The sequence below is a fragment of the Chamaea fasciata genome, unplaced genomic scaffold (assembly GCF_029207755.1).
Source record: "Chamaea fasciata isolate MVZ Bird 193981 ecotype frontalis unplaced genomic scaffold, bChaFas1.0.hap1 SCAF_2, whole genome shotgun sequence".
Lineage (NCBI taxonomy): Eukaryota > Metazoa > Chordata > Aves > Passeriformes > Sylviidae > Chamaea > Chamaea fasciata.
In genome coordinates this window covers 108944698-108967322 of record NW_027094087.1, presented here as the reverse complement: position 1 = coordinate 108967322, position 22625 = coordinate 108944698, and the positions used below count along the sequence as shown (strand labels likewise).

The 22625-nt window shown below is 48.0% G+C and overlaps 1 protein-coding gene across 8 annotated transcripts in view; it reads left to right on the top strand.

The window, feature by feature from the left end:
- BCOR (BCL6 corepressor) overlaps positions 1-18859 on the top strand; it is a 58720-nt gene extending 39861 nt beyond the window's left edge. For all 8 annotated transcript variants that reach the window (XM_066177026.1, XM_066177025.1, XM_066177027.1 and 5 more), the window contains 7 exons: positions 937-1265; positions 1596-1913; positions 8365-8531; positions 15362-15507; positions 16665-16742; positions 16945-17095; positions 18291-18859. In XM_066177026.1, the coding sequence (XP_066033123.1) occupies positions 937-1265; positions 1596-1913; positions 8365-8531; positions 15362-15507; positions 16665-16742; positions 16945-17095; positions 18291-18585 (1484 nt within the window). In that variant the 3' untranslated portion in view covers positions 18586-18859. The remainder of the gene's footprint in view (positions 1-936; positions 1266-1595; positions 1914-8364; positions 8532-15361; positions 15508-16664; positions 16743-16944; positions 17096-18290) is intronic.
- Positions 18860-22625: the final 3766 nt, after the last annotated feature.

The window sequence follows — 22625 nt, the reverse complement described above, 5'->3', positions numbered from 1 at the left end:
GAAATGCAGACTATAAAAAGTCAACTTTCCTGTCCTTGTTTTGTTGTAAGCCTGCTTGCACTCTGAAAAAAAATCCCCAAACTAACCATGCTTTTTGCATGTGGCCCAGATTGTGGGATCCAGCTTGTTGGAACTAACCCCCAGAGAAAACCCAGCCCTGCCAGTATCCTGCCACAAGCAGCAGAGCGCTGGCCTTACTGTCCCAATGTCCCAGAAAGACTCACTTCTGAATGGAGTTCTTAGGGGAAAAAAATAACTGATTGCTTTTCCTGCAAAATCCCTCTGCTTTCTGATAGAGAGCTTGCACAGACCTTCTGTAGGGTCGGCTCCTTGAGTAGTCTTTCTTCTCTTGGCTTGTTTTTGGAGTCAAAATGCTGCTGAGAGGGTGTTCCCTGTCTTACAGCCGTGTTGGGGCTGACCTCAACATTCCCACCTGTGCTGTCCCATTAAAATCTGATCCATGCTCCCACCTTTCTCCCTGTGCCCTCTCCCCTCGCCATCCCTGTGTCTGCACTTCCACCCCACTGAGACAAGCCGGGCTGGGGCCCAGGCTGCTGGAGGAGTTGGTTCCCCTTCAGATCAGGCAGTCCTAGGTTAGGAGGCGAGTTTTTCCCTGCAGCTGTTCTGCTCTGCCCGTGGTGGCCGGGCTGTGGCACTGCCAAGCCGGCCTGGCACGCATCCCCACGGCCCTGGCGCTGCCCGGCACCTGCGCGGGGCATTTCATTCCGGGGTTTTTATTAGAGCCCGGGAACCGTGAGCGCAGCGTCAACGGGAGAGATGCTATTTACAGTTTGGATGTGGAACACTTTAAATATTAATGATTTGAAAATGTAATTGTAGATCTCTTAAGCAGTGGAGGAGCTTGTGTTAAGTGCTAGCAATGCATTTTCCGTTTAACGCACCATGCGATGTGTAATGCCTTTCCTTCCCATTTAGGCTTGCCCGTATTCCCGGTGTCTCCGCACATGAAGAGCCTTTCATCCACCAATGCAAACAGCAAAAGGCAGGCTCAGCAAGGCTGTACTCCAGCCTCGAGGTTGGCTGCCAAACAGCAGAAAATTAAAGAAAGCCGGAAGACAGATGGGCTGTACACAGACGAAGAGGAGGATTTCCAACATGCATCTCTGCTGCCGAAATACAGCGAGTGTGAGAAGCCATCAGGGAAACGTCAGTGTAAAACAAAACACTTGGCACTGCAGGAGAGGAGAAGGAGGTCATCTCTGACAGGGGATGACACCACAGATATCGAAAATGCAGAAGATAAGGTATCTTTATTTAGTTTTAATTGTCCACCGGCCTCTGAGAAGGCAGAGCCTGCTTGCTTAAGACTAACGCACTGTCGTGCATGCATGGTAGTGGGGATTGCGTTCAGATTTGTCCGTGGATGCTTTGCACATTTTGTCTTTGCTTTTCTTAACCTTAGTTGAAGGCACTGTTGCAGGGGTGAAGCATCTTGCGTTTAAAAGCTGTAGCGGGCCTTCCTTTAAAAATTAAATACGAGTAGAAGAGCGTAATTCCTTGCTGACAAAACACAGTCCCATCACTGTACCGTGCAGACAAAGATTAAAAACCCCTCACCGTAATGGTTTTGACAGGTAACGGTAACGAGGAAAGTCAGGAAGCGGCCGGAGCCAACTTCAGACTGCGACTCCTCGCCAGCCAAGCCGTACGAGCAGCAGAAGCCGTACGAGCGCCTGCAGCAGACACAACCCTTGCTGCTGCCGGTCCCGCAGCCCCTGCCCCTGGCCAGCCCGGCCCCGGACACGGCCCCGAGCCGGCCCATGGACACCACCCCGAGCCGGCCCATGGACACGGCCCCGAGCCGGCCCATGCCGCCCGAGGCGCGGCGCCTCATCGTCAACAAGAACGCGGGGGAGACGCTGCTGCAGCGGGCGGCACGCCTGGGCTATGAGGTAAGGCTCCCTCGGGATGATGGTTTTGGGTTTTTTTAATAATTTCAAAAGTTGAAATCTTCTTCTGAGAACGGCTGAGGGGTCTGTGGTCCAATCTGGATTGGCGCAATCTTCCCAGCGAGAGAGGTCTGGCTAGAGACAGCCTTCCAGGGATCTCGGGCAGTCCTTCAGCCACAGGGCAGCCTCAGCAAGGCTCAGCCTGTGGCTGCAAGTGATCAGCTCTTAGCAGTGGTTTCAGCTCTGCCTTGCGAGGTTCTCCCAGGCCGACACAGAGACAGAGACAGGAGAGTCGTGTGGCAGTTCCACAGGGTAGCCTTTATTGTCCAGCACTTTGCAAAGGGGGCCAGGGACAACAGCTCCCTGCCGAACAGGATAAAAGCTGGGCTATTTATGGGGGAAAGCAAGGGTGGTACCAAACAAAGAATCTACATGGGTATATCGGAGCATTATGGGAACTTGCCGTGACCAGGGAGAACATTCTCCTCTAAGGGTTATCTCTCCCGAGGAGGGCTGAGATGAGCTTATCACATTCCATTCAAGGGACATCCCTCCAGGGCAGAGGCTTGGCAGGCTCATCTGCCTCCACACTCTTCCCAGTTTTATAGATGGAAATTCAGTGAATTGGCAGCTTTGGGTTGGGTCGTTGAAACTTGTAGCCCCCCTGTTCCCCTGCTGCTTTCCCTTCCCTGGTGTGTGGGGTTTGGAGGCAGGTTGCTGTGGGAATGACTCCCCACCACTGCTGGGTCAGCTGGCAGGGGTGCAGGGTGAGCAGCATCCCGCCGGAATGAGCAAAGGGTAAAGTTTTATTGGTAACCCTCACTTCCCTTTAAATATAAACCAACTGCAAACAGAACGAATGTCTTTCCTTTTTTTTTTTTTTTCTTCCTCCCAAGTAATCTTTATGGTGATCTTTAATGAGCTGTGTGTTTTCTGCTTTTGTTGTTTGTGAAGAGCGTGTAGTTTAGAAGGGTTTTATTTTTGTTCTTCTCTCCAAGGAGTATCTGGTATGTGACACAGGATGTAGCGCTTGGAGTGTCCTCTTGCATGATCAGACGCATCGTAGGAGCACTCTGCATGCTTTATACTCGACGTCTGGAGCTGCTTGGTGTAGCTGGAACAATGTTGTCTAATGAAAGGGGCCCCCTGTTGCTACAAAAATCAGAAACCGATGAATCCCTTAGCTCTGCCGTTTTGAAGCAGGCTTTTATTGGGGAAATATGGGCATGTAGGTATGAGCGCCGTTGCTCGATTTCAGATCTGGTGCAGAGGTGTTTCATTGCAGAGAGTGGCTGCTGCCCTCGGCGTGGCTGCAGGGTTTGCTGTGCTGCTGAGCGGGCTGCTTGCACCTTGGAGCTGGGACTGAGCCCCACGTGGGAAGGTGGCATCAGCCCAGGTGCAGGTGGGGCCTGCCCAGCCTTGGGGATTTGCTGAAACCTTGAAATGCCCTTTGTGTAGCTGGAGAGAGCTTTGTGTGGAGCAAAGGCCTTGTCCAGCTCTGGAAGGCAGGGTTTATTGGAAAGGTTTTGTTTACCTTAGACAAAGGCTTCTTCTAACCCAGGGCACTTCAACTCTAGCTGGGAGAGGTGCTTGTTACAACAGCGCTGTGGTATTCTCACAATTTAAATGGTTTGATTTTCTGTGGGTCCAAAATCAGAATGTGTTGTAGCGTGTGCTCCAAACTATTGGTGTGTATTTTCTTCCTGCATGGGGTCTGGCAGGGTGGGTATGCTTGGACACTTGGCTTTCTGTGCCCTCTGCTGAGCACAGCTCAGTGGGAGCAGCCCCCAAACTTAGTGATGGGCTGATGTCTTGCTCAAGCAGGGGCCCAGGGCTCTCCATTTGCTTTGATTGCAGGAGCTGTCTGCTATCAAACTGGCTGGTTGCAGAAAGCTGGGGATACCCAGGCTCGCCAGGGTGTGGGTAACATTGTGTGCCACCATGCCTTGCCATTATCAGCTGGTTGGGGATTTCCATTTTTTGGCTTGAATTCACCCAAAAGTTCAAGTGAACACGTTTTTAATAGGCTTAAAGGTTCAGCTCATTTGATTTGATTGTTCAGGTGGTGTGGACCATGCAGCAGTTGGTTCTGTTGCTGGTGGAATGCAGGGCAGGGAAAGAGCCCGATTCATGCACCCAGACTGCTGCCAGAATTCAACATTGTTTGTGTTTTTCAGGGCTCAGAGTGGTGGGTGGCTGTGTCACCCTGCCAGAGCTGTGTTTGACCCATGGTGAGCTGTGACAGTTTGATCATCCATGGAAGCTCCATAGCTGAGGGTTTTTTCTTGATAGTGATGAGACTACTGCAGCTAGTAGAAAGCTGAATTTCCTCTGTCCGCACAAAGAATGAGAATGGCCAAAAAATAAAAAAATTCCTCTGTGTGGAAGGAAAAAAAAAAAAAGAAAAATCTGGATGAGTCGAGGCAATGTGCTGGTCTGTGACCTCTGGCAGGCACACAGGTCAGTTTTCTGCCACCCCTGTTAGCAGGGCAGCAGCCTCTGGTGGGCACACGGGGGCTTCCCTGGCTGCTGTGGTGGCAGCCCGGTGGCCCTGTGCCAGCTCAGTGGCCGGGGAGGGCAGAGTTTGCATCATCAGGGCCACAGCGTGCAGAGGGAGCCGAGTGCTGATTCAGGGCTGGGAGCTGGAAGCGGCTGGCACCGCAGGGCACCACCGAGCCCTGGCAGGAATGCTGGATTGCCCCGAGACCGGATGAGCTCGTGCCTGCCCTTGGCAGCCTGCCTGCCTTTGCAGCAGGGATGCCCTGAGGCTGTGCAGAGATCCCACTCCAAACCCTTCAGCACGCAGAGGTGCTGGCAAGCTGTGTGTATCGCTGCCGGACCCACGGGGAGCCCAAATGCTGCGAGGCCGTGAGCCTCCGTCCTGCTCTCAGCCCCAGGGCGCAGATGTGCCCCAGAGCACCGCAGGAAGCAGGACACAAGTGGGATATGATTTTGTGCGTGAAGCTGACCCGAGTGTGAAATGTCGAAGGAGAAGTGTGGCTTGTGTCTGGTCAGATAAATTGCAGGGCTGCAGCCAGCAAGGCTGCTTAAAGACAGTGCAGCAAATGGTCTTCAGCCCTGGAAATCCCTGATGGAGCTGGTGGGAAGCTTTGCCTTTCCCTTCCTAGGTTTCTGCTCCGGGCCGTGCTTCAGCAGGATGTTACCAACCCGTCCCAATGTATGGCCACTCTCAAATCCATTCTGCTTTCCCTATTTGAAACAAATGACTTGGGATAATGGTAGTCTTAAAACTGTAATTTACTTTTTGTGAAGAGGGAATTACAGGGAGCGTAGAGTCTTCTTCGGAAAAAAATTACAGAAGGCTTGTGTAATGAATTTGATGTGAGAGGAAACACTAGCTGTCTTTCTGCCTCATGTTTCTTTTTGCTGCATGTCTGGATGTGCTGGTTTTGGCTGGGGTAGGGTTAATTTTCTTCCCAGTGGCTGGTACAGGGCAGTGTTTTGGATTTGTGGTGAACACAGGGATGATAATATAGGGATGTTTTTGTTACCGCGGAGCAGGGCTTACACAGAACCAAGGCCTTTTCTGCTTTTCCTACTGCCACACTGGTGAGGAGACTGGTGTGCATGGGAGGCTGGGAGGAGACACAGCCGGGGCAGGTGACCCAAACTGACCAAAGGGATATTCCAGACCATGTGACATCATGGCTCAGTGTATAAATTTCGGAGTGGGAAAGGAGGGAGATGTTTGGAGTGATGTTGTTTTTCTCCCCAAGTCACTGATAAGTGGGATGGGGCCCTGCTCTCCTGGACATGGCTGAACACCTGCCCAGCCATGGGAAGCAGTGAATGAATTCCTTGTTTTGCTTTGCTTGTGTACATGGCATTTTCTTTCCCTATTAAACTGTCTTTATCTCAGCCCACAAGTTTTCCACCTTTGACCCGTGTGATTCTCTTATTCTCCCCCTGGTCCTGCTGGTGAGGGAGTGAGTGAGTTGGCTGCCTGGGGCTTGGCTGCTGGCTGGGGTGAAACCATGACAGTGGACTTGGAAAGTTCCCTGAACAGTTTGTTATGAAATCCTTCCTGGGAAGGCAGTGACATTAGCAGAGTGTGTGCTGTGTGATGGGGTGTTTAAACACATGTGAAGGCAGGGTTTATCCAGGCACGGGGAGTTCCCAGTGTCAGTGCCACAGGAGCAGGAGCTCCAGAGCACCATCCTGCCCCTGCGCAGCTCCCGTAGGGCTCCTGAATCCTGCCCAGGAATGGACATCACTTCAGGGGTTTGCTATGATGCTGGGGCAAAGTTTTAAAGCTCAGCATATAATGCCTGACCCCAGGGCTGTGTTCCGAGGTTGGCTGTGGGGGAATTGTCCTTCTTGGGGCCTGGGGGATGCTGACCTCTTCCCCTGGAAAAGGGCAGCGCCTTGCATGTGAGGATGGACCATGCGTATGTGCATACTTTGATGTTGCTGTGCGCAGTTTGGCTTAGAAGCTGCAAGCAGCAGAGGTGGAGGTGTCTGGTTATGTTCTAGTTTGACACTTTGGATTAACTGTGAGTGATTTTCAGGATGCTGGTTTAAATAGAGCACTTGAACAGACATTAAATTGCCCTGTGGCACTCTCACAGCCTTCCCGGAACCTTAGCAAGAAATGCTTGGGAAACCAAAAGTGTGTTTGTGGCACCACATGTTCCTGTATTTGGCAGTGGTGGCTAATTTTTTTGTAAATTGAATAAATCATGTTAAAAAAAGTTAATGAGGCGTTTAATTAATTAACAATGTAGAGTTTTATGGTCTTTATGGTTACATTTTGTGGTTAATGACATTGTTCTTATAGCCTCTTAACACAGAATTGCCCGACAAAATTAGCTTTTTTGTCCAGTAGTAAGTATTCCACCCTAGGACGAGCCTTTTCCTTTTTACAAAAATAGATGAAACACCTTTTATTTTGAGTTGCAAAGTCTATTTTAAACGGTAACTGCATGCTAAAAGTGGTGCTGAATACAGCAACTGCTTCTGCTACCTAAATCCATCTGCTAATTTGCCTGGCAGGGTGGTCTGGTTTTGAAGGAAAATTCTTACCTTCGGAGTATAATTTTGCACAGCCCTTTCTTACGGGCTTGAACATGTGCAGGGTAAAGAGCATCTGTTCTGGACTGCTTTTTGGCCTTTGGGCTGATCAGCAGGAGCCTTCAGAGCCCCTGTTTGGTGAAAGGTGGGACTGTGGGGCTCCTGGGTTAAACGGGTGTGTACATTGGGGTAGGTGGGTGCATCCCCCGTGGCAGGTGGAGGGGATGCTCTGGAGCCTGGGACGGGCAGCTCATTAGTTCTCAAGCTCTAGCCTGGTTGGTGAGGGCCTGCTAAAAGAGCAGTTTCATGCTGTATCCTGGATACCAGCTCTCGAGTCAGGTGTACCCAGAGCACAGATTGTTGCGGGCTTTCCGGTTTATTTTGAAACGGGAAGAATAAATGCGCTGCGCCCGACGTAGTTTTATTCTTGTTTTGGCAAAACAAGCACTCGCCCCCTCCGTGCCGTATCTGGCTTTGCAAGGATGTCACTCAAATGCAAAATTAATGGTTTTCCACTGATCTGGGAACGTGGGGGCTGTTCTATGCTTTGAACATCTCGTAGAAATGCGTTTTGTTTTGTTTTGCCTTCTTTTGCATCCGACACAAGTCGAGGAAGACTCGCACCATCCTAAATTTTCGGTTGAGTGATGGAGCAGTCATTGTTCCAAGGCTGCACGGCAGCGCAGAGCTGAGTCTGGCCCAGGCTCTGGAGCGTGGTGTATTTGACTGCAAGATGAATTGTGTTAAATTCACATGGCTTCCTGCGGCGCCGGGCTCGTTATTGGAACCTGGCGCCTGGCTTTACTTCTGCATGCAGAAAACTGGGGTGGGTGAAAATGGGATTTCCCCGATCTCGATAGAGCCAGGCTGGTTTTTGTTTGCTGATAGCAGACCATCCTTTGTGTGTCTTAAATGTGTTTTGTTTCGGGTCATGCACTTTTTCTTTTTAAAATCAAACTGACGTTGGCTGTGCTGCTGTTGCACTCGCCGAATTTTCAGTTAAAAAAATGTTGATGTAAGAGTAACAGCCTTCCCACTGGCTTTACGTGTAGAAGTTCTCAGAAGCGGAACAATTGTGAGTTTTGTCTGTGAAATTTTTATGTTCTCCCTCTGTGACAGTTCCTGATGTTGGGGGTTACAGGGTCATGCAGGGCATGGAGCTCTCAGTGTCACTTTGCCCAAATTAGTCTGCTCGGGGAAGTCGTGCTCTCTGCTATGTCTCCTGAACAGACAGGACTGTCAACAGCTCCCCCTTTTATTTTCCTTTTGACCTACCCATCTCATAGAGGGTAACTCAGCACATCATAGGGGTTTTGTCTTTAGCCTCTTTCCCCCCCGCTCTTTACCTTCAAGCAGAGAAACCTGCGCATTTACGCAGCAAGGAACGACTCGATGCTCATCTTGTTTTCCTTCCTGTTTCCAGGAAGTGGTTCTGTATTGTTTGGAAAACAAGGCGTGCGATGTGAATCATCGTGACAACGCGGGTTACTGCGCCCTGCACGAGGCCTGTGCCAGGGGCTGGCTGAGCATCGTGCGCCATCTCCTCGAGTACGGCGCCGACGTCAACTGCAGCGCCCAGGATGGAACCAGGTGAGCGGCACCCCCGGCCCAGCACCGGGTCATCTCGGCCTCCCTCCCCCCTCTGCGCCTCTCCTTTGTCCTCCTCCCCTTGTCCTGCCCTCCCCACCCTGAAACACTCAGAGCAGGTAGCGCTGCCTTATTGCTGGTGCTCGGGCGGGACTGTGTGACCTCCTCTGCTCTCTGGTTAATAAAGCAGTGGGGACACGCTTCTGTTGTGGCTCGAGTTCAGGGTAATTTCTTTCTTCTTCTGGGAATTTTAATAAGTCGTGCTTTGGTTGGTTTTTGTTAGTCGGTGGAATTGCCAGCTGCAGGGCAGGAAGGAGTGATACTTGAGCTGCAGCCCTGCTCATGTGCCCTCCAGGTCCTTTGAGCTGTGCCAAAAGAGTGGAGTTTGCCTTGTTAGCAGGGTTACTTTTGAGAGCACTTCAGGCTTTTGTGGCGATCGGGTGTGCGAGTCCTGTATGTGCTGTATAAAAATGTTGTTTGCTGAACTGTTAAATTATCTGCTCATTTGATATTTCGGATTTACTTTTCCTTTTCTTTTTTTTTTTTTTTAAATCCCGAATTAGCCTTTTTTTAGTTTCCTTCACAGAATAGTAGGGGTGCTTTAGTTCCTGTGCTGGCAGAATAGATAGCGAGCTTTTCTTTTTAGCTTTGAAGAGAAAAAAATGCTGCTCCGGACCTTTTTTTTAAGCTTCTTGTGTATCTCCTAAAGCACCTCTTTGACCACCTCTGTGAGGCTGACCTTGGGGTAACTCGTCCTGAGCATATGCAGAGCGTTATTCCGTCTGTGCATTTTGGGGGCAGGTCACTTTGTATTCTTCAAAATCTCCTGCAGCTTGTTATCTTAAATCGTTTATCGCCTTTCCTATCACCATCTAAATAGCCAGGGAGGTAAAATTAGCGTAACTAAGAGCCTGCTTCTTTTGTTTTTAAGCTCTTTATTTATTAACTTGGGAAGGGAGGAGTCAGGAAAACAAAAAGAGGTCTGGTTAGGATGGTCCATTAAAAAGTTCATGATGGCCCATTGTTCCCGGCCCATCACCAGCCCATCACAGCCCAAAGGAAAGCCTTTTGGAGGAACATTAAAACGCCGACTGGATTGTCAGATTCCTTCTCTGTCGCCCACGTCTTTGTAAGAGTTCTGAGCTCTCCAGGCTGACAAACAGCCTCGCATTTTCTGCTGCCTTCAGCTTTAATATGTGACCTGTGCAACAGCGGTGAGATACCGTAAAAAGAATCCCAAATTATTTTTGTCTCACTTGCTGGAATAACCTATATAGAAAATTATCCCTGGGAAGTGTCTGAGCAGTCTTAATCACCCGCCAGTTCAGAGTCCACCTTTGATTTCCAGTCACAGACGGAGCTGATTTTCAAGGAAGAAACTTGGCCAGTGTACCCTGAAAAGTTGTTTTTGGGAAAATGGATTTTAGAAATGAACATAATGATGATCTGATCATAGATGGTAATGTCAGAACTCAGCGTGCTGTTGCCTCTTTTCTGAGGGCAGGCTTACTTTTCATTTGGAAAGCTGCCCAACAGACAGCAAGAATCCAAAACACAACTAATATGCAGAGGGAAAATGGTCTGAGTTGGGCAGGACAGAGAGCAGAAGCTTCTGTAAGGAGCTTTGGATCTGTGTAATGCACTGCCTTTTGGCAGGATCAGACTTCTCTGTCTCTGTAGAGTAAGTCAGGACATTCATAAGACAAATCTCACTTCTCTCTTGAAAGTTTTTCTCCTTTAACTTTGAGGAGGAAAGATGTATCAGTCTTCCTCAGCTGTGTTGCTTTTAAAATTAAATTCCAGAACACGTTCAACCCTTCGAAATACAGTAAAGTCTTTAAAAGAACAACAACAAAAAAAAACACCCCAAAACAAAACCCAAAAAACGCACCATGAAGGACTTGTCCTTCTCTCCTGCTTCTTTAATGACTCTGAATATGCTTTTTATTTTCCCCTCTGCCACCCCACTTATCCAAAGGTACTCCTGGTGGTGCTGTGGGAGCTCTGAAGCCTGCAGACAGCGGCAGTGGGGGTGTGTAGTTCTGTTCAGCCTGTTAATGTGAAGCAGCACGGAGGAGTGATGTAACTGTGATGCAGCTGCGTGTGCTGTGTGAGCACAGCTGTGGTGGTGAGGCAGCTTGGGGGGTCACCTGGAGCTCTGGGCTGTGTTCCTTGCTGCCTCTGCCATCGGCTTTTTGGAGGACACTCTGAAAAGTTGTGGCTGGTGAGGACATGGCTTTGGTCTGTACAGATTGTCCGTGTGGATGTGAAGGATGCAGGAAAGTTCTGTGGAGTCTGTGCATCTCTGAAGTGCTGCGGGTGCTCTGATCAACGTGCTGGCTTTGCATGTGTGTGTTTTGGGATGAGGCTGGCGTTCAGCCTCTGGTTCCTGATAGTGTCAGAAATCCCGGTGAAGCCAGAAACGAACAAAGCGCCAGACTGATGTAGGGGCAAGGAGGAGACAGTGTTTGGGGGTGTGGGAATGGTGCAGTCCTTCCCTTCACCCCAGCTCGGCACAGGATGTCCCCCTCTGCCCTATTCACAGCACATCTGGCCAGGCTAAATGTGGTAGGTCTTGGATGTTTTTCCCCTTAAACTCTGTGCTGATAGACCACATGCAGTGCCTGCAGACCCTGAATACACAAGCACTCTGCCGCTCAATTAGTGCCTAATCAAAGATTATTGTAGAACCCGGAGATCTTTAAGACCTGTCTCCGAGGTGCTGCAGTCACTGAGGGCTCTTAATCGTCTTACCTATAAATAATAATAGACCGTGCTTAAGAGGTGAGAGCTTCCCTTCCCTGACAGGACCCCAGTAAGTGCAGTAGCTCGGCTAGGGGTGTTGGAACTGACATTAGCGAGGCTGTTTGCCGCGTGTATTTGGCCTTATCTCGCTGTTCTTCTCCTCTTACCTCTGCAGCTGAACCCGTGCCATTATAGAAACACAGCCACATGCCAGAAATACAGACGTCCCCTCCCTGTTAGCGAGGGCTCCACGTTGCTTCGGAGTTCTCTCGCTGGATTCTCTCTCTGCAGCCAGTTTCGCTGTATCCCTCCCGCTGGCAGCTGATGAGCTCAGCCTTTTTTATTTATTTATTTTTTTTCCCTGCGAGGACCATGCCAAGATGGCTCTCTTCCTGTGTCCTTTCAGCTGGGCTTGGCAGAGCCATACCTTCCAGCGGCTAATTGCGTTAAAGAAGAGTCAGCCTGCGTAGCTGCCCTCCTGCAACTCGTGCCTTGCCTCTTCCGTGGGGCAGCCTTGCGCAATGGAGCGGGTGGGAACAAAAACAAAATGCCAAAACATGGCATTGCTCGGCGAGTTGCAGGACCTCTGGCTGCACTGAGGAGAGTTCTGGTGGTGCCTGAGAGGCTGAGAGTGAACCCTGAGTGGTCTAAATAGTTTAGAGTTTTGGTGGTGCAATGATAAACCCCCAGTGAAATGTTTTCCTAACTCTTGCGGCAGTAAAAATAGTAGGAAGAATTCGGCAGTGCACTAGAGAGGGTTGAGATGTGTGTCTTTTGTAGGATATTGCAGCTCTCGAATGTCCCCAGATCCTTCTGGGGCCTTTTGAAGGGTTTGTTTTAGAAACGAGCTGTGCTACGTTTACTGTACCATTAGGGATAGAGAGTGTTTATTTCCACGATGCTCAGGGTGGAAGAGATTGTATGGCAAAGCAGCCCAGGAGAGGACTCCCAGGGATCTTCTTTTATTTTCACATCTGAAAAAGTTGCCTATTCCAGTAGTTGCTTTTGCATCCTACAAAGAGGATGGTTAAACTCTGCCAAGACTGAAGAATACTCCGTCCTCTGCTGGCTCTGCTGGGGGAAGCAAACAAATAGCTGTGCCTTTGCATGGTTCCGCTCGTGAGCTTGCCAAGAAGCTGTTCTAGCCAGTAAAAGAGTCTGTCAGTGCTCTGTTTTTGCCTTTTCTCCCTCAACTTATCTATGGGGAATCTCCTTCTCTCCCCCCCACCCACCCCATCCCCGGCAGTGTTTCCTTTCCTTCCTTCTATTTATTGTTCTTCCTTCTTCCGCACTACTTTACTACGCCTTTCCTTCCCCAAGCCTCTATAAATTCCCCTCATGCCCAGGCAGCCTCCCTGTGTACTCTGAGATGACGAATCTGGTCCTGCCTGCCCCGCTGCTTGTCCTGCTGCCTCTGTCCGCAGCACCACGTTGGGCTTGGTGACATGTAAAAAGGCAGAAGGAGGCTCCATCACAGGGTTACAGCCCATGTGCTGCAATTTTTCCTTCCTGGGGAATGCCCAGGCACCCTTTAATAAACTCGTCTGAGTGTCGTTAAATCAATTGAAACACTGGGCGGTGATTTAGATGCTGTTTTTAATAAGTTAAGGGATCATCTTGAATTCATTACAGCTTCGAAAGCCACTTAGGTAAGTCAGTTTAAAAAAAACCCCAAACACAAACAAGAAAACCCACAAACCAGTAATCCCACAACACTCCTCAACGCCCTCCCAAAACCAGAAAATCGTAATTCTGAAATAAAATTTAAAAAGAGTTCAAAATTAAAGACTCCAGTAAAGCGAGGGAGTGGAGGAGAAGGAACATTCCCAGCACTTGGCAACAGCCGTAACGCTGATCTGCTCCTGGTGCCTGTTGCCAGACTTTCAGCCAGGGATGCTTCATGCCCAGTGGGGGACGGGAGGGTTTGCAGCAGCAGGGCTGACCTTTCCTGCTGTAGATGCTCAGAGTGCCATGACCCAGCAGCTCAGGCCTCAGATGCTTGCTGACAGCAAGAAACACACGACACTTCTGCAGCCTCCGTGTCGGCACCTCTGTTATTTGTTGCCTCCTGCTTGGTGTCACCTGGGATGTGACACTCTGATGTAGCACTGACCAGATCCTGGATGTGATGCTTCCCTGTGGGGAAGCACTGAGTCAGTAGATGAAGGTGGGAGGGTGAGACTTGCTGGGGAATCCCGGGAATGCTGTCTCCTCCCAACACTCTCTGTCTCAAAGGCATCAGTTTCAGAGACTTCTTTTTAGAGACATTCCCTCAGAAACTGAGAAGGGATTATCCTGACCTTGGCCAGTGCTCCTCATGGACCTCTCTGGTCTTAAGATGTCACGGTGGCTTTCCAAAGAGCAGTATGTTGGGCTTTGAAGGTTGTGCTCTCTGCTGCCAAGGGTCTGAGGATTGGCATAAGCTGGACTGTTCACTGTGCTCAGCAGCTTGAGGACCACCTGCTTCTTCACTCTGTTGGTGGCATGGGGTGTATGAGAGGCAGGCAGCATGGGATAAGCCCTCTTCCAGTAGGGAACAAACCACAAAGTCCCCAAGTGCACGTCCTCAAGTCAGTACACTGTGCACATGTCAAAACTGATATGACATGCAGCTTTCCAGCAAGATGGGTGCAAACAAGAACCCTTCACATGCAGCAGATGTTAGTCACCCTAAGTCACAGCCTACTGGAAAGTACTTGGAGTAAATACATCTGGAACATGTTTTTGAGACTTATCAGAGTCACCCCCCTCCCACTCCTACCAGCAGTGCTGTGTGGTAGATGAGAAAACGGGTGGTGTGCCATCCTCCTCTGACTGATTTGATCCTCCCCTCCTCTGTCCTGAGCTCTTGTGGATGCCAGGTCATGCCAAAGCAGTGGTGACATCCAGAGGATGTTGCCCTGTGAGGCAGGAGTGCTGGGATGTGACCTCTTGGCAGGAGGGAGTTGAAGCCCTGGTTGTCAGCCGAGTGTTGCTTGGCAGATCGGGAGATGGAGCGGAGAGGTTCACTTGGCTGTGCTTCCAGATGACTTCCCGTGGTAACATCATTGTGGAAGCTTTCCAGGAAGGCAGTGTGTGATCCTGGTTAAAGTCCTTCCTTGCATTTTTGTACAATCTCCCTGAGAGCTTGAAAGTCTTGTTGGGGGGCAGCAGTGTTGACAGCCCAGAGGAGGAGTGTTGTGCTGAGTTGAACTGCCACGATCACTGCCCACGCATTGGACTCTGCTTTTAGTTCCTTGCTCTTGCTGTCTAAGGAAAAGATGGGATTTTAACACATCTTCATTAGTCTGAAGGGTAATATGTTCTACTTCCAGACAACTCCCCGTTACATGTAATCAATTTTAAAGGCAAAAGTTAATGCGATTTATAATTAGCGATAAGGAATTCTAAACCTGGAATTGCAGGCCTGTATATTAATGAATAATCCCTCTGAGGGCTCACAAAATCTGTGTCTGAGCTTGTATAGATTGCTCACACCGCATGAAATGCGTTAATTTCTGGGTGGACCACACTTAAAATAATGTGTTTTTCTATTCTCTGATTAGAAGGGTCGAATTGTGCTGCAAATATATTCACAAGTACTGTTTAAAGGGGACGTTCTGCGTGGAAGTTTAATTCCTAGCAAATTTTCATAACTTATTTCTGTGTACATAATTTAGGAGCTTTGGGTAACTGATTTCCGTGCTTGCCCAGAGGCGGGCTGAATGAGCCTTGCTCCACAACACGCTGTTAAATTGGCAGAGATTTGGAACGGTAGAGTGACTTGCAGCAAAATGATGTTTGTGAGGCTTCACACAAACTCCTGGTTTCTGTTACAGCGGTGTAATTATTTTACTGTCCCTCGAATATGTGTACAGCAAGGAGTAGACGCAACAGAAATATGTGCCCTGAGCAGTCTGACTGAAGACAAGAGGGGAGGGGGATGATGTGCAAGTAAAACCGACAATAAGATGATTGGCAGCTCTATTAATAGAGTTACTTTCTATAAATAACTTTGATCTACAGTCAGAAGTTTCTCGTCAGAAACATTTGCATAATACTGTGGAGTCAAAACGTAACGCCGTGATTTTTGTTTTATTTCACACCAGACCGATCCACGACGCGGTGGAAAACGACCACTTGGAAATTGTCCGCCTGTTACTGTCCTATGGTGCTGATCCAACACTTGCAACCTACTCTGGGAGGACCATTGTGAAAATGACCCACAGTGAGCTCATGGAGACCTTCCTCACAGGTGTGTGCCCACGCTGCATGGGGCTATCTGGTCCTGGCAGATGGGGACTTGTTCCCTGTCCCCCAAAGTCCCTCCTGCCTGGCAGGGGTGACTTCATGCCAAGGAACTGTGGGGTGGGGTGGGCTGGGCAGCATGTAGCTCCCTCTTTGCCTGCAAACACCCAGAGGTTGCATGTGAGAAGCGCAGCCATGCTTGGGGGCTCCTTCTAATTGAAACTCTTAATAAGTCATAAGGATTATTCCACTGTCAGATTTGATAGGTGGGTAGGAGGTCAGCGGGCTGTTTCGGTGCCTTCAGTTTTCTGCTTGAAATGAAAATAAGAAACTTGCCAATTCAAATAGCTGTTTGTTGAACATTCTCATGTTTTCCCATGGTCCTGCTTTTTATCTTAGACTATTTTTGGTTTTGCCAGTTGTGCCTTGTTTTATATCTGAAATACTGTAAAAATACACTAAAGGCTCTTGTCTTTAAACATATCCATGTTGTAACATGGTTTTAGGGTTTTTTTCCCTCTTAGTTTTGGACGAAGACGCATCCCCTAATAACTTTCCTCTGAACATGTTTGCAGTGTTCACAGTCCATGAGTTTAAGTACTCATCTGTTTACCTGTTTAAATGGTGCAGTATAGACGGCACACAGCTGTTTCAGTAAAGTCCAGTATCTTTGACTTCCTAGCATCCTGAATCCCCGTATCTTTTCACCAATTCAGCTTGTAAATCTCCCAACTTATATCTGTAGAAAAGAACCACATCTTCTGAACATACCTGTGCGGAAAAACCTTTTCCATCAGTTTACTTGGGGCTACAGTTTCACCCTCAAGTTGGTGTCCAGAATAATTGTGAAGGCCAAAAAGTGCCCTTTTTTGGCAACACCCTATCTTCACAAAAATAAGATACTGCTCTCAGTATCTGAAGCTAAAAGTTGGGTCGGTCCCTTTTATGCCTTAGGTGATTATTTGATGTGGTGGGTCATTATTTGATGTGGGGGAATGGTGCATATATGCTGTTGTTTGTGGCATGTGTGCCCGGAACGTGGTGTGGGATTTTTTGATGGAAGGTGCAGGGGATGCGTGTTGAGGCTCTGTGACGTGCGGTCTCCTAACTTGCCAGCTTTTTGTTCTCATCAGTATGTTTTTGTTGTTGTTTTTTCCTCTCCAGAGTATTTAACTGACCTGCAAGGTCGAAGTGTTGATGACCCTGGTTTGTACTGGGATTTCTATGGCAGCTCTGTGTGCGGTGAGCAAATGTTGCCCTTTATTTCTTTGTATGCAGAGACTTTAAAAACAGGGGGATGGGGGCTGTTTTGTTGTGGTGGTGGAGGAAGCTAGGAAGGAAGCAAGCTGATTTTGTTTGCAGATCACGTTATTGGGGGAAAAAAAGCAAGATCTGCAACAGTCTTTTCATTGCTGACTTAGCACCTTTATTCAATTTTATTTAGAGCCAAAAGACGAATCTGGATTTGATGTCTTGGCAAATCCTCCTGGCCCAGGTGATGAAGATGAAGATGGCTTTAGCGATGTGTTTGAATTTGAATTTTTGGATGAGCCTCCCTTACCGTGTTACAACATTCAAGTGTGTCTCTCTCAGGGGTAAGAACAAATACTAATTTTGGGGTGAAAACAGCTGGGATGATCTGCCTGGGTTGGTGTCAGTTTGTGTTGGTGGGGAGAAGTGTTTGTATTTATGTAACATAAATGAGAGATCAATACTGTAATTGCTGGGGTTTTTTGGAAATAAACTAATAGGAAGTGAGAGGGGAGAAGGCTGTTTGTCAGGGGTGAGTTTTCACTGTCATATTCCCGAGTGGGAAAAGTGACGTTTGAACACTAATTCCTTTCCTCATCCCAGATGGGTATCTTGTTCATAACTTTCCAAAACAGAAATGCTTCTAGCACTTAAATTTGGGTATCATGTTTGTAAGGTATTTAATTGTATTTCATGGGCTTTTCTGTTCTGCTGCTGAGTGGACACACTTTTGTGGATGACAAAATGACACCGTTACTGCTTTTCTAGACTTTGTAGCAAAACTGGTTTAAAGCTCTTAATTGGAACAAACAAATAAGTGTCTTAGGGAAGATCTTATGATACTTAATAATAAGCAAAGACCTGTAAAGTTGTATTATCTATTATATTCAAGATATAAATTAGATTTATAAATGACTGTTCTTTACCATTGGCACCAATTTTGATGACAGCTAGTTTTAAATATTTATCATGCAGGAGTGTAGGTTTTAGTGTGTTTTTGTTACTTGGGTGATGGATCTAAATTCCCTGAAGTGGACGAGTACAAAGATTGAATTTTAAAATTGTGTGGTTTATCTGACAAAAAACCAACTTACTGTTTGCTTCTACTTAATATTGGCATCTCTGGAAGTCAGGGGTGCTGAATTTTGTGGTTGTAACTATAAGCCATCTCCTCACTTGTGAAAAGAAAGTTGGGATCAGCTGGGCTAACCTTTAGGTGTCTGAGTTGGGATGGCTGCTGACCCAAATGGGCACTGAGGAGCCCAGGTTTTACAAGTCCCAGTGCCCCTGCATGCCTGGATCCTTCCTCCCCAAAGCTGCAGGTAGCAGTACTCTGAATAAATACATAAACACCTGCTCATCTGTTACATTCGACCCCAGAGCAACAGCCTTGATTTCAGAGGGATTGTTTGTGGGTGTGGGACCGGGGAGGGTTTGTCACACAGGGATGTGGGGAAGAGTCAGGAATCCTGGGGGAGAGTCGGGAATCCTGTCACTTACTGTCAGTTATTGGAGCCTCTTTCTCCTTTGCTTCCGCAGACCACGGAACTGGCTTCTGCTCTCGGACGTGGTGAAGAGGCTAAAAATGTCATCTCGCATCTTCCGCTGCAACTTCCCCAACCTGGAGGTCGTCACCATCACGGAGGCAGAGTTTTACAAACAGACTTCCCTCAGCCAGTTGTTCTCTTGTGCTACGGACCTTGAAGCTTTTAACCCAGAGAGCAAAGAGCTCTTGGACTTGGTGGAGTTCACAAGCGAGCTCAAGACTCTGCTCGGCTCCGAGCTTCACTGGTTGCATCCGCACGAGGACCCTCCCTTCGACATCCTCTGGTGAACCATCAGGCCATTTAATGTACAGTGCTCTATACAGCTACTTCTTTATGTATATGTGTTCAAATCAAATTGTTTCTGTAAAGAAAGGACACTATTAAATATGAAAATATCTTTTCCTTTATATAAGAGATCTGAATTCCAGTTGGATGGATTTTGGAAGAATTTTTTTTTAACTTCAATCAGTTTTTACAGAAAATTGTTATATAATGTTTCTTTAAATGCACACAGGCTTTGGGATAAGTTTGTTATTACTCGGAACACATTTTTTTTTTAAAGAACACACCCACACACATTGACTTTGTTTCATACAAAGCACTGATTACACAGAACATACTTTTTCTAGGTGATGTGATCAAAGTCGTGTGGCTTGTTTGGGAGATAGAATTCGGTAAGGCACTTGGTGATATTATTTTCGTTTTTTTTGTTTACAGAATTACCTGCTTTGGCCAGGTAAGCACTATTGGATATAATTCAATAGTTTGTAATATAAATTAAACCATATCCATACGCATCAACTAATTGTAAGAACTTTTATATCCTAATTTAAAAGCTGTGAAATTTAGTTTTCACACATCAAACCGGATTGTTTATATATGTTTAAACATTTTATGCTCTTTATTTAAAGAAGACTTTGAACTATTTTTTCTGTACCTTGTAAAATATTGAAAAACTAACATATGTTGAAGTTGCTTGAAACTGTACATAAACTAAATTTTCTGAATTGTGTGTTTATGTTTGAGATCTGTGTTTTAACTTTGTAAGTAAATCTTCTGCCTTTGTATTTATATTTTACAAAAATTTTCTTAAAGGCAATAAAACTGTTGAGAAATGAAGGGGCTAAAGTGACTCCCATTAACTTTGTGTGTGGTTGTGACATGAGCTTCATCTCATCGATGTTTATGAAAGGAGGGTGTAATTTCCAAAGTGAGGCAGGGCTGGTAGGGGTGCAGGCAAGCAGCTGATGAAATCTGGGGTACAATCTGTATTGGTTTTCTAAATTGCATGTTGCAAGAAAACGTCAGGTGGGTGCTTTTGGGGGGACAAGGTTTAAATGTGGTGTTCCCAATACCTTCTGTACCATCTCTTAGTTAAAGAATTGTGAATAGGTTCAATCATTTTCCCTCCTTTGGCAACTTTCTAATTTCAATTGGCTGAATTCTTTTTTCAATGGAGTCTGCAGAGTGGAGGAGAATAGTACCAGGGGAAATACTTTAGTTTTAATGTGGAGCATTAAACCTATGAGCATGTTTTGGGAGGATTTAAAGGGACAGTGACCAGGATGTCACTTTTGCACAGCTCTGGAACTTGTATCTAAGAAGCTGGGCTCCCTGGGCTTGGGCAGACTCTCTCTGCCTTCTCCTTGTGGAAGGAAATTCAAGCTGTGAACTCCTGAGTTTTAATTTGGGGCTGTTATTAAGAGTAGAATGTCTTACGATAGCAAATTGCCACTGAGGTGTTTAAACTGCACTGTTCTTCTGATGGGGGCCAGGACCCCACCCAAAGGGTCTTGAACAGAGTGCCTGGGGAAAGCATCTGGGAAGTTTTTCCATTGTCCTGAAGGCTGGAGGTCAGGGAGAACAGTGCCTCATTTCTGAAGGTGCCCTGGAGGGGATGACTCAGAGCTGCTGCCTCTCGTGGTGTGCTGCCCCCGAGTCTTCTGCCAAACATTTGTACCGTGTGGCTTTACAGTCGGGCTGTTCCTGTGGGTGAGGTGGTTTTGTAGCTGAGCCGAGAGGTGAGAGATGCGTCCAAAAGCTGTCTGCTGCTGGGCACCGAAGTCTCATTTCTGCACAGGACAGGGAATTTTTAGTCCTAACACACCTACCGACCTCCTTTTTCCAGACTTGGGGTAAGGAGGATGATGGTCTCTCCTGCACAGCTTTTTATGTACGTGCTGGATTTCCTTTTCAAACAGTCTCCAGCTTTTCAAGGAACTGAAACAGACACTCCTACTCTCCAGTGCCATCTGCTTTCACTCCCTGATTTTCCCAGAAAGAAGAGGGCCGGAATACGGAAGGCAAGGTAGAACGCTGAAAGCAGTTGTTAAGGACACCTTTATCTGATCAGCTGTGTAATGCTTGGATGGCTTGAGCCGGGTATAAATCACCTTGGTGCCACTTCCCGGGGTGTGTGGCAAGACGCCTCGTTTCTCCCCGAGCCTCTCAGGCAAACAAAAGACTGACAGGGCTTCCTCTTTCGGCCAGCTCCTCCTCAAAGCATCCCCAGCACGTGCTCCCCGAGCGTCTCTGCTTAGTCAGCTTTCCTTGCCTCCACCGGGTACAGTTTGGGCCTTCTCCATGCTGGCTCCTGCCTGGTGCTCGAATACAGTAACAGCCTCACGCCGCTGTAATGCGGGTGTGTGTGCCTGCCCCGGGCGCCTGTGCTCTAAAAATAGGGTCATGGCAGGGAGCACCTGATCCCAGCGCTGTCCCTTGACATAGCACAACCCTTCCATACTCCGGGATGTGTTTTTTTTAAAGGGACATGGCTGGGCCACGGTGCTTCAGGGAGCACAGAGGGCTCAGCCAAGCAGGAAGGGGCATGAGCCTGACTTGGCTGCCCCTGTGCTGGGTGGTTTTGGGAGAGGTTGTCACAGGAGAGGCTGGATGCAGGTATAATTTTGCAGGAGGCAAGCCCAGGGGAGAGTTGCCTTGGGAGAGGAGAGATGGCAGCGTGCCAGGGTTGAATGTGGTGACAGTGAGTGTGGGCAAAGGAGTGACACACTGGCCAGCACCGGGACTGTCTGGATCCTACAGGGCACAGAGCAGGGACTAGGCGAGCTCCAGCCAGTGTGGGGGCTGCGTTCAGCAGTTCAGTTCCTGATCTCACACTGCTCTCCAGTAAAGTGCTTTCCTGTGCATCCTCCTAGGCCAAACGTGCTTGCTTCACACTGCTGGCTTTGCTCCAGGTTAATAAAAAAATAAGGAAATGGAAACGCAGCCTTTGGGGATGGTAAAACCTTGCCGATCCTGTTTCTTGCCTTCTGCAAGGTGAAAGCCTGGTGTTGATGCTGTTGGGGGCAAAGCCAAGGTGTTTCCTTGAATTTCCCCTGCTTACCACTTGGATTTGCCTGCCTGGGAGTCTGTGCTGCCCTGTGGAGGTGTTGAACAACCATTGGTGCAATAGGGAAAAACCCTATTTCCAGCTAGAGCAGGAAGCTGAGCCTCGCTTCAAAGAGGTTCTTTTGCCAAAGTTTTACTTACTGCTGGCTGGGAAATCCCAGGGAATACCCAGTGCCAGGCTGGCTGCGTGGCAGGGAGGCTAAGGGGGAGCCACAGCACAGGCAGTGCTGGGAAGTTTCCCCTGACATAAGCGATGCTGCTGAGGACCAAAATACTGAACCCCTCCTCTGCCTTCCTGCCTTACCCAAGAGTTCTGCAGAGTGGGGTCAGCCCTGGGAGTTTCCTGTTTGGGTCATTTCTCCCTCCAGCCACTCCTCTCCTTTCTTCTGCTTTGCTGTGGTGGCTGAGCTGGAATCTTGTGCCAGAGACACTGATGCACTGAGTGGCAAGCCAGGGTCAAAGGAAGGGTAGATGTGGTGCTTGGGCACATGGCTTAGTGGTGGACTTAACAGTGCTGGGTTAACGTTTGGGCTTGATGATCTTGGAGGTCTTTCCCAAACTTAATGATTCTATGGTTTTAGTTAGCAGGAGCAGAATGGAAATTATTTCAAAAACTGCTCCCAGGGGCCAAGCTCACTCCATGAATCAAAAGAGTTTGAAGCTGATTCCTCCCTTCATTTCTGTGCTAAATAATGAAACTGTAGATGAGACCCATCATTTGAGCATTGATGCATCAGGGAGTGGTAAGTGCAGGCAGCTGCCATTCCCAGGCTCTGTGGGGCTGCTGGTAAACATTCAGCATCATCAGTTTGCCCAGGGAAAAGGCACACATTATTTCTTTAAACTTGTACAGATCCAAGGCAACTGGAAAAATAGCATTTTATCTGCTTAAATTCTTTTGCAGAATGTATTTTCATTTCAGTATGAAGCCAGTGGTGGTAGGAGAGGCACCACAAAGCGGAAGAGTTGATTGCCGTAA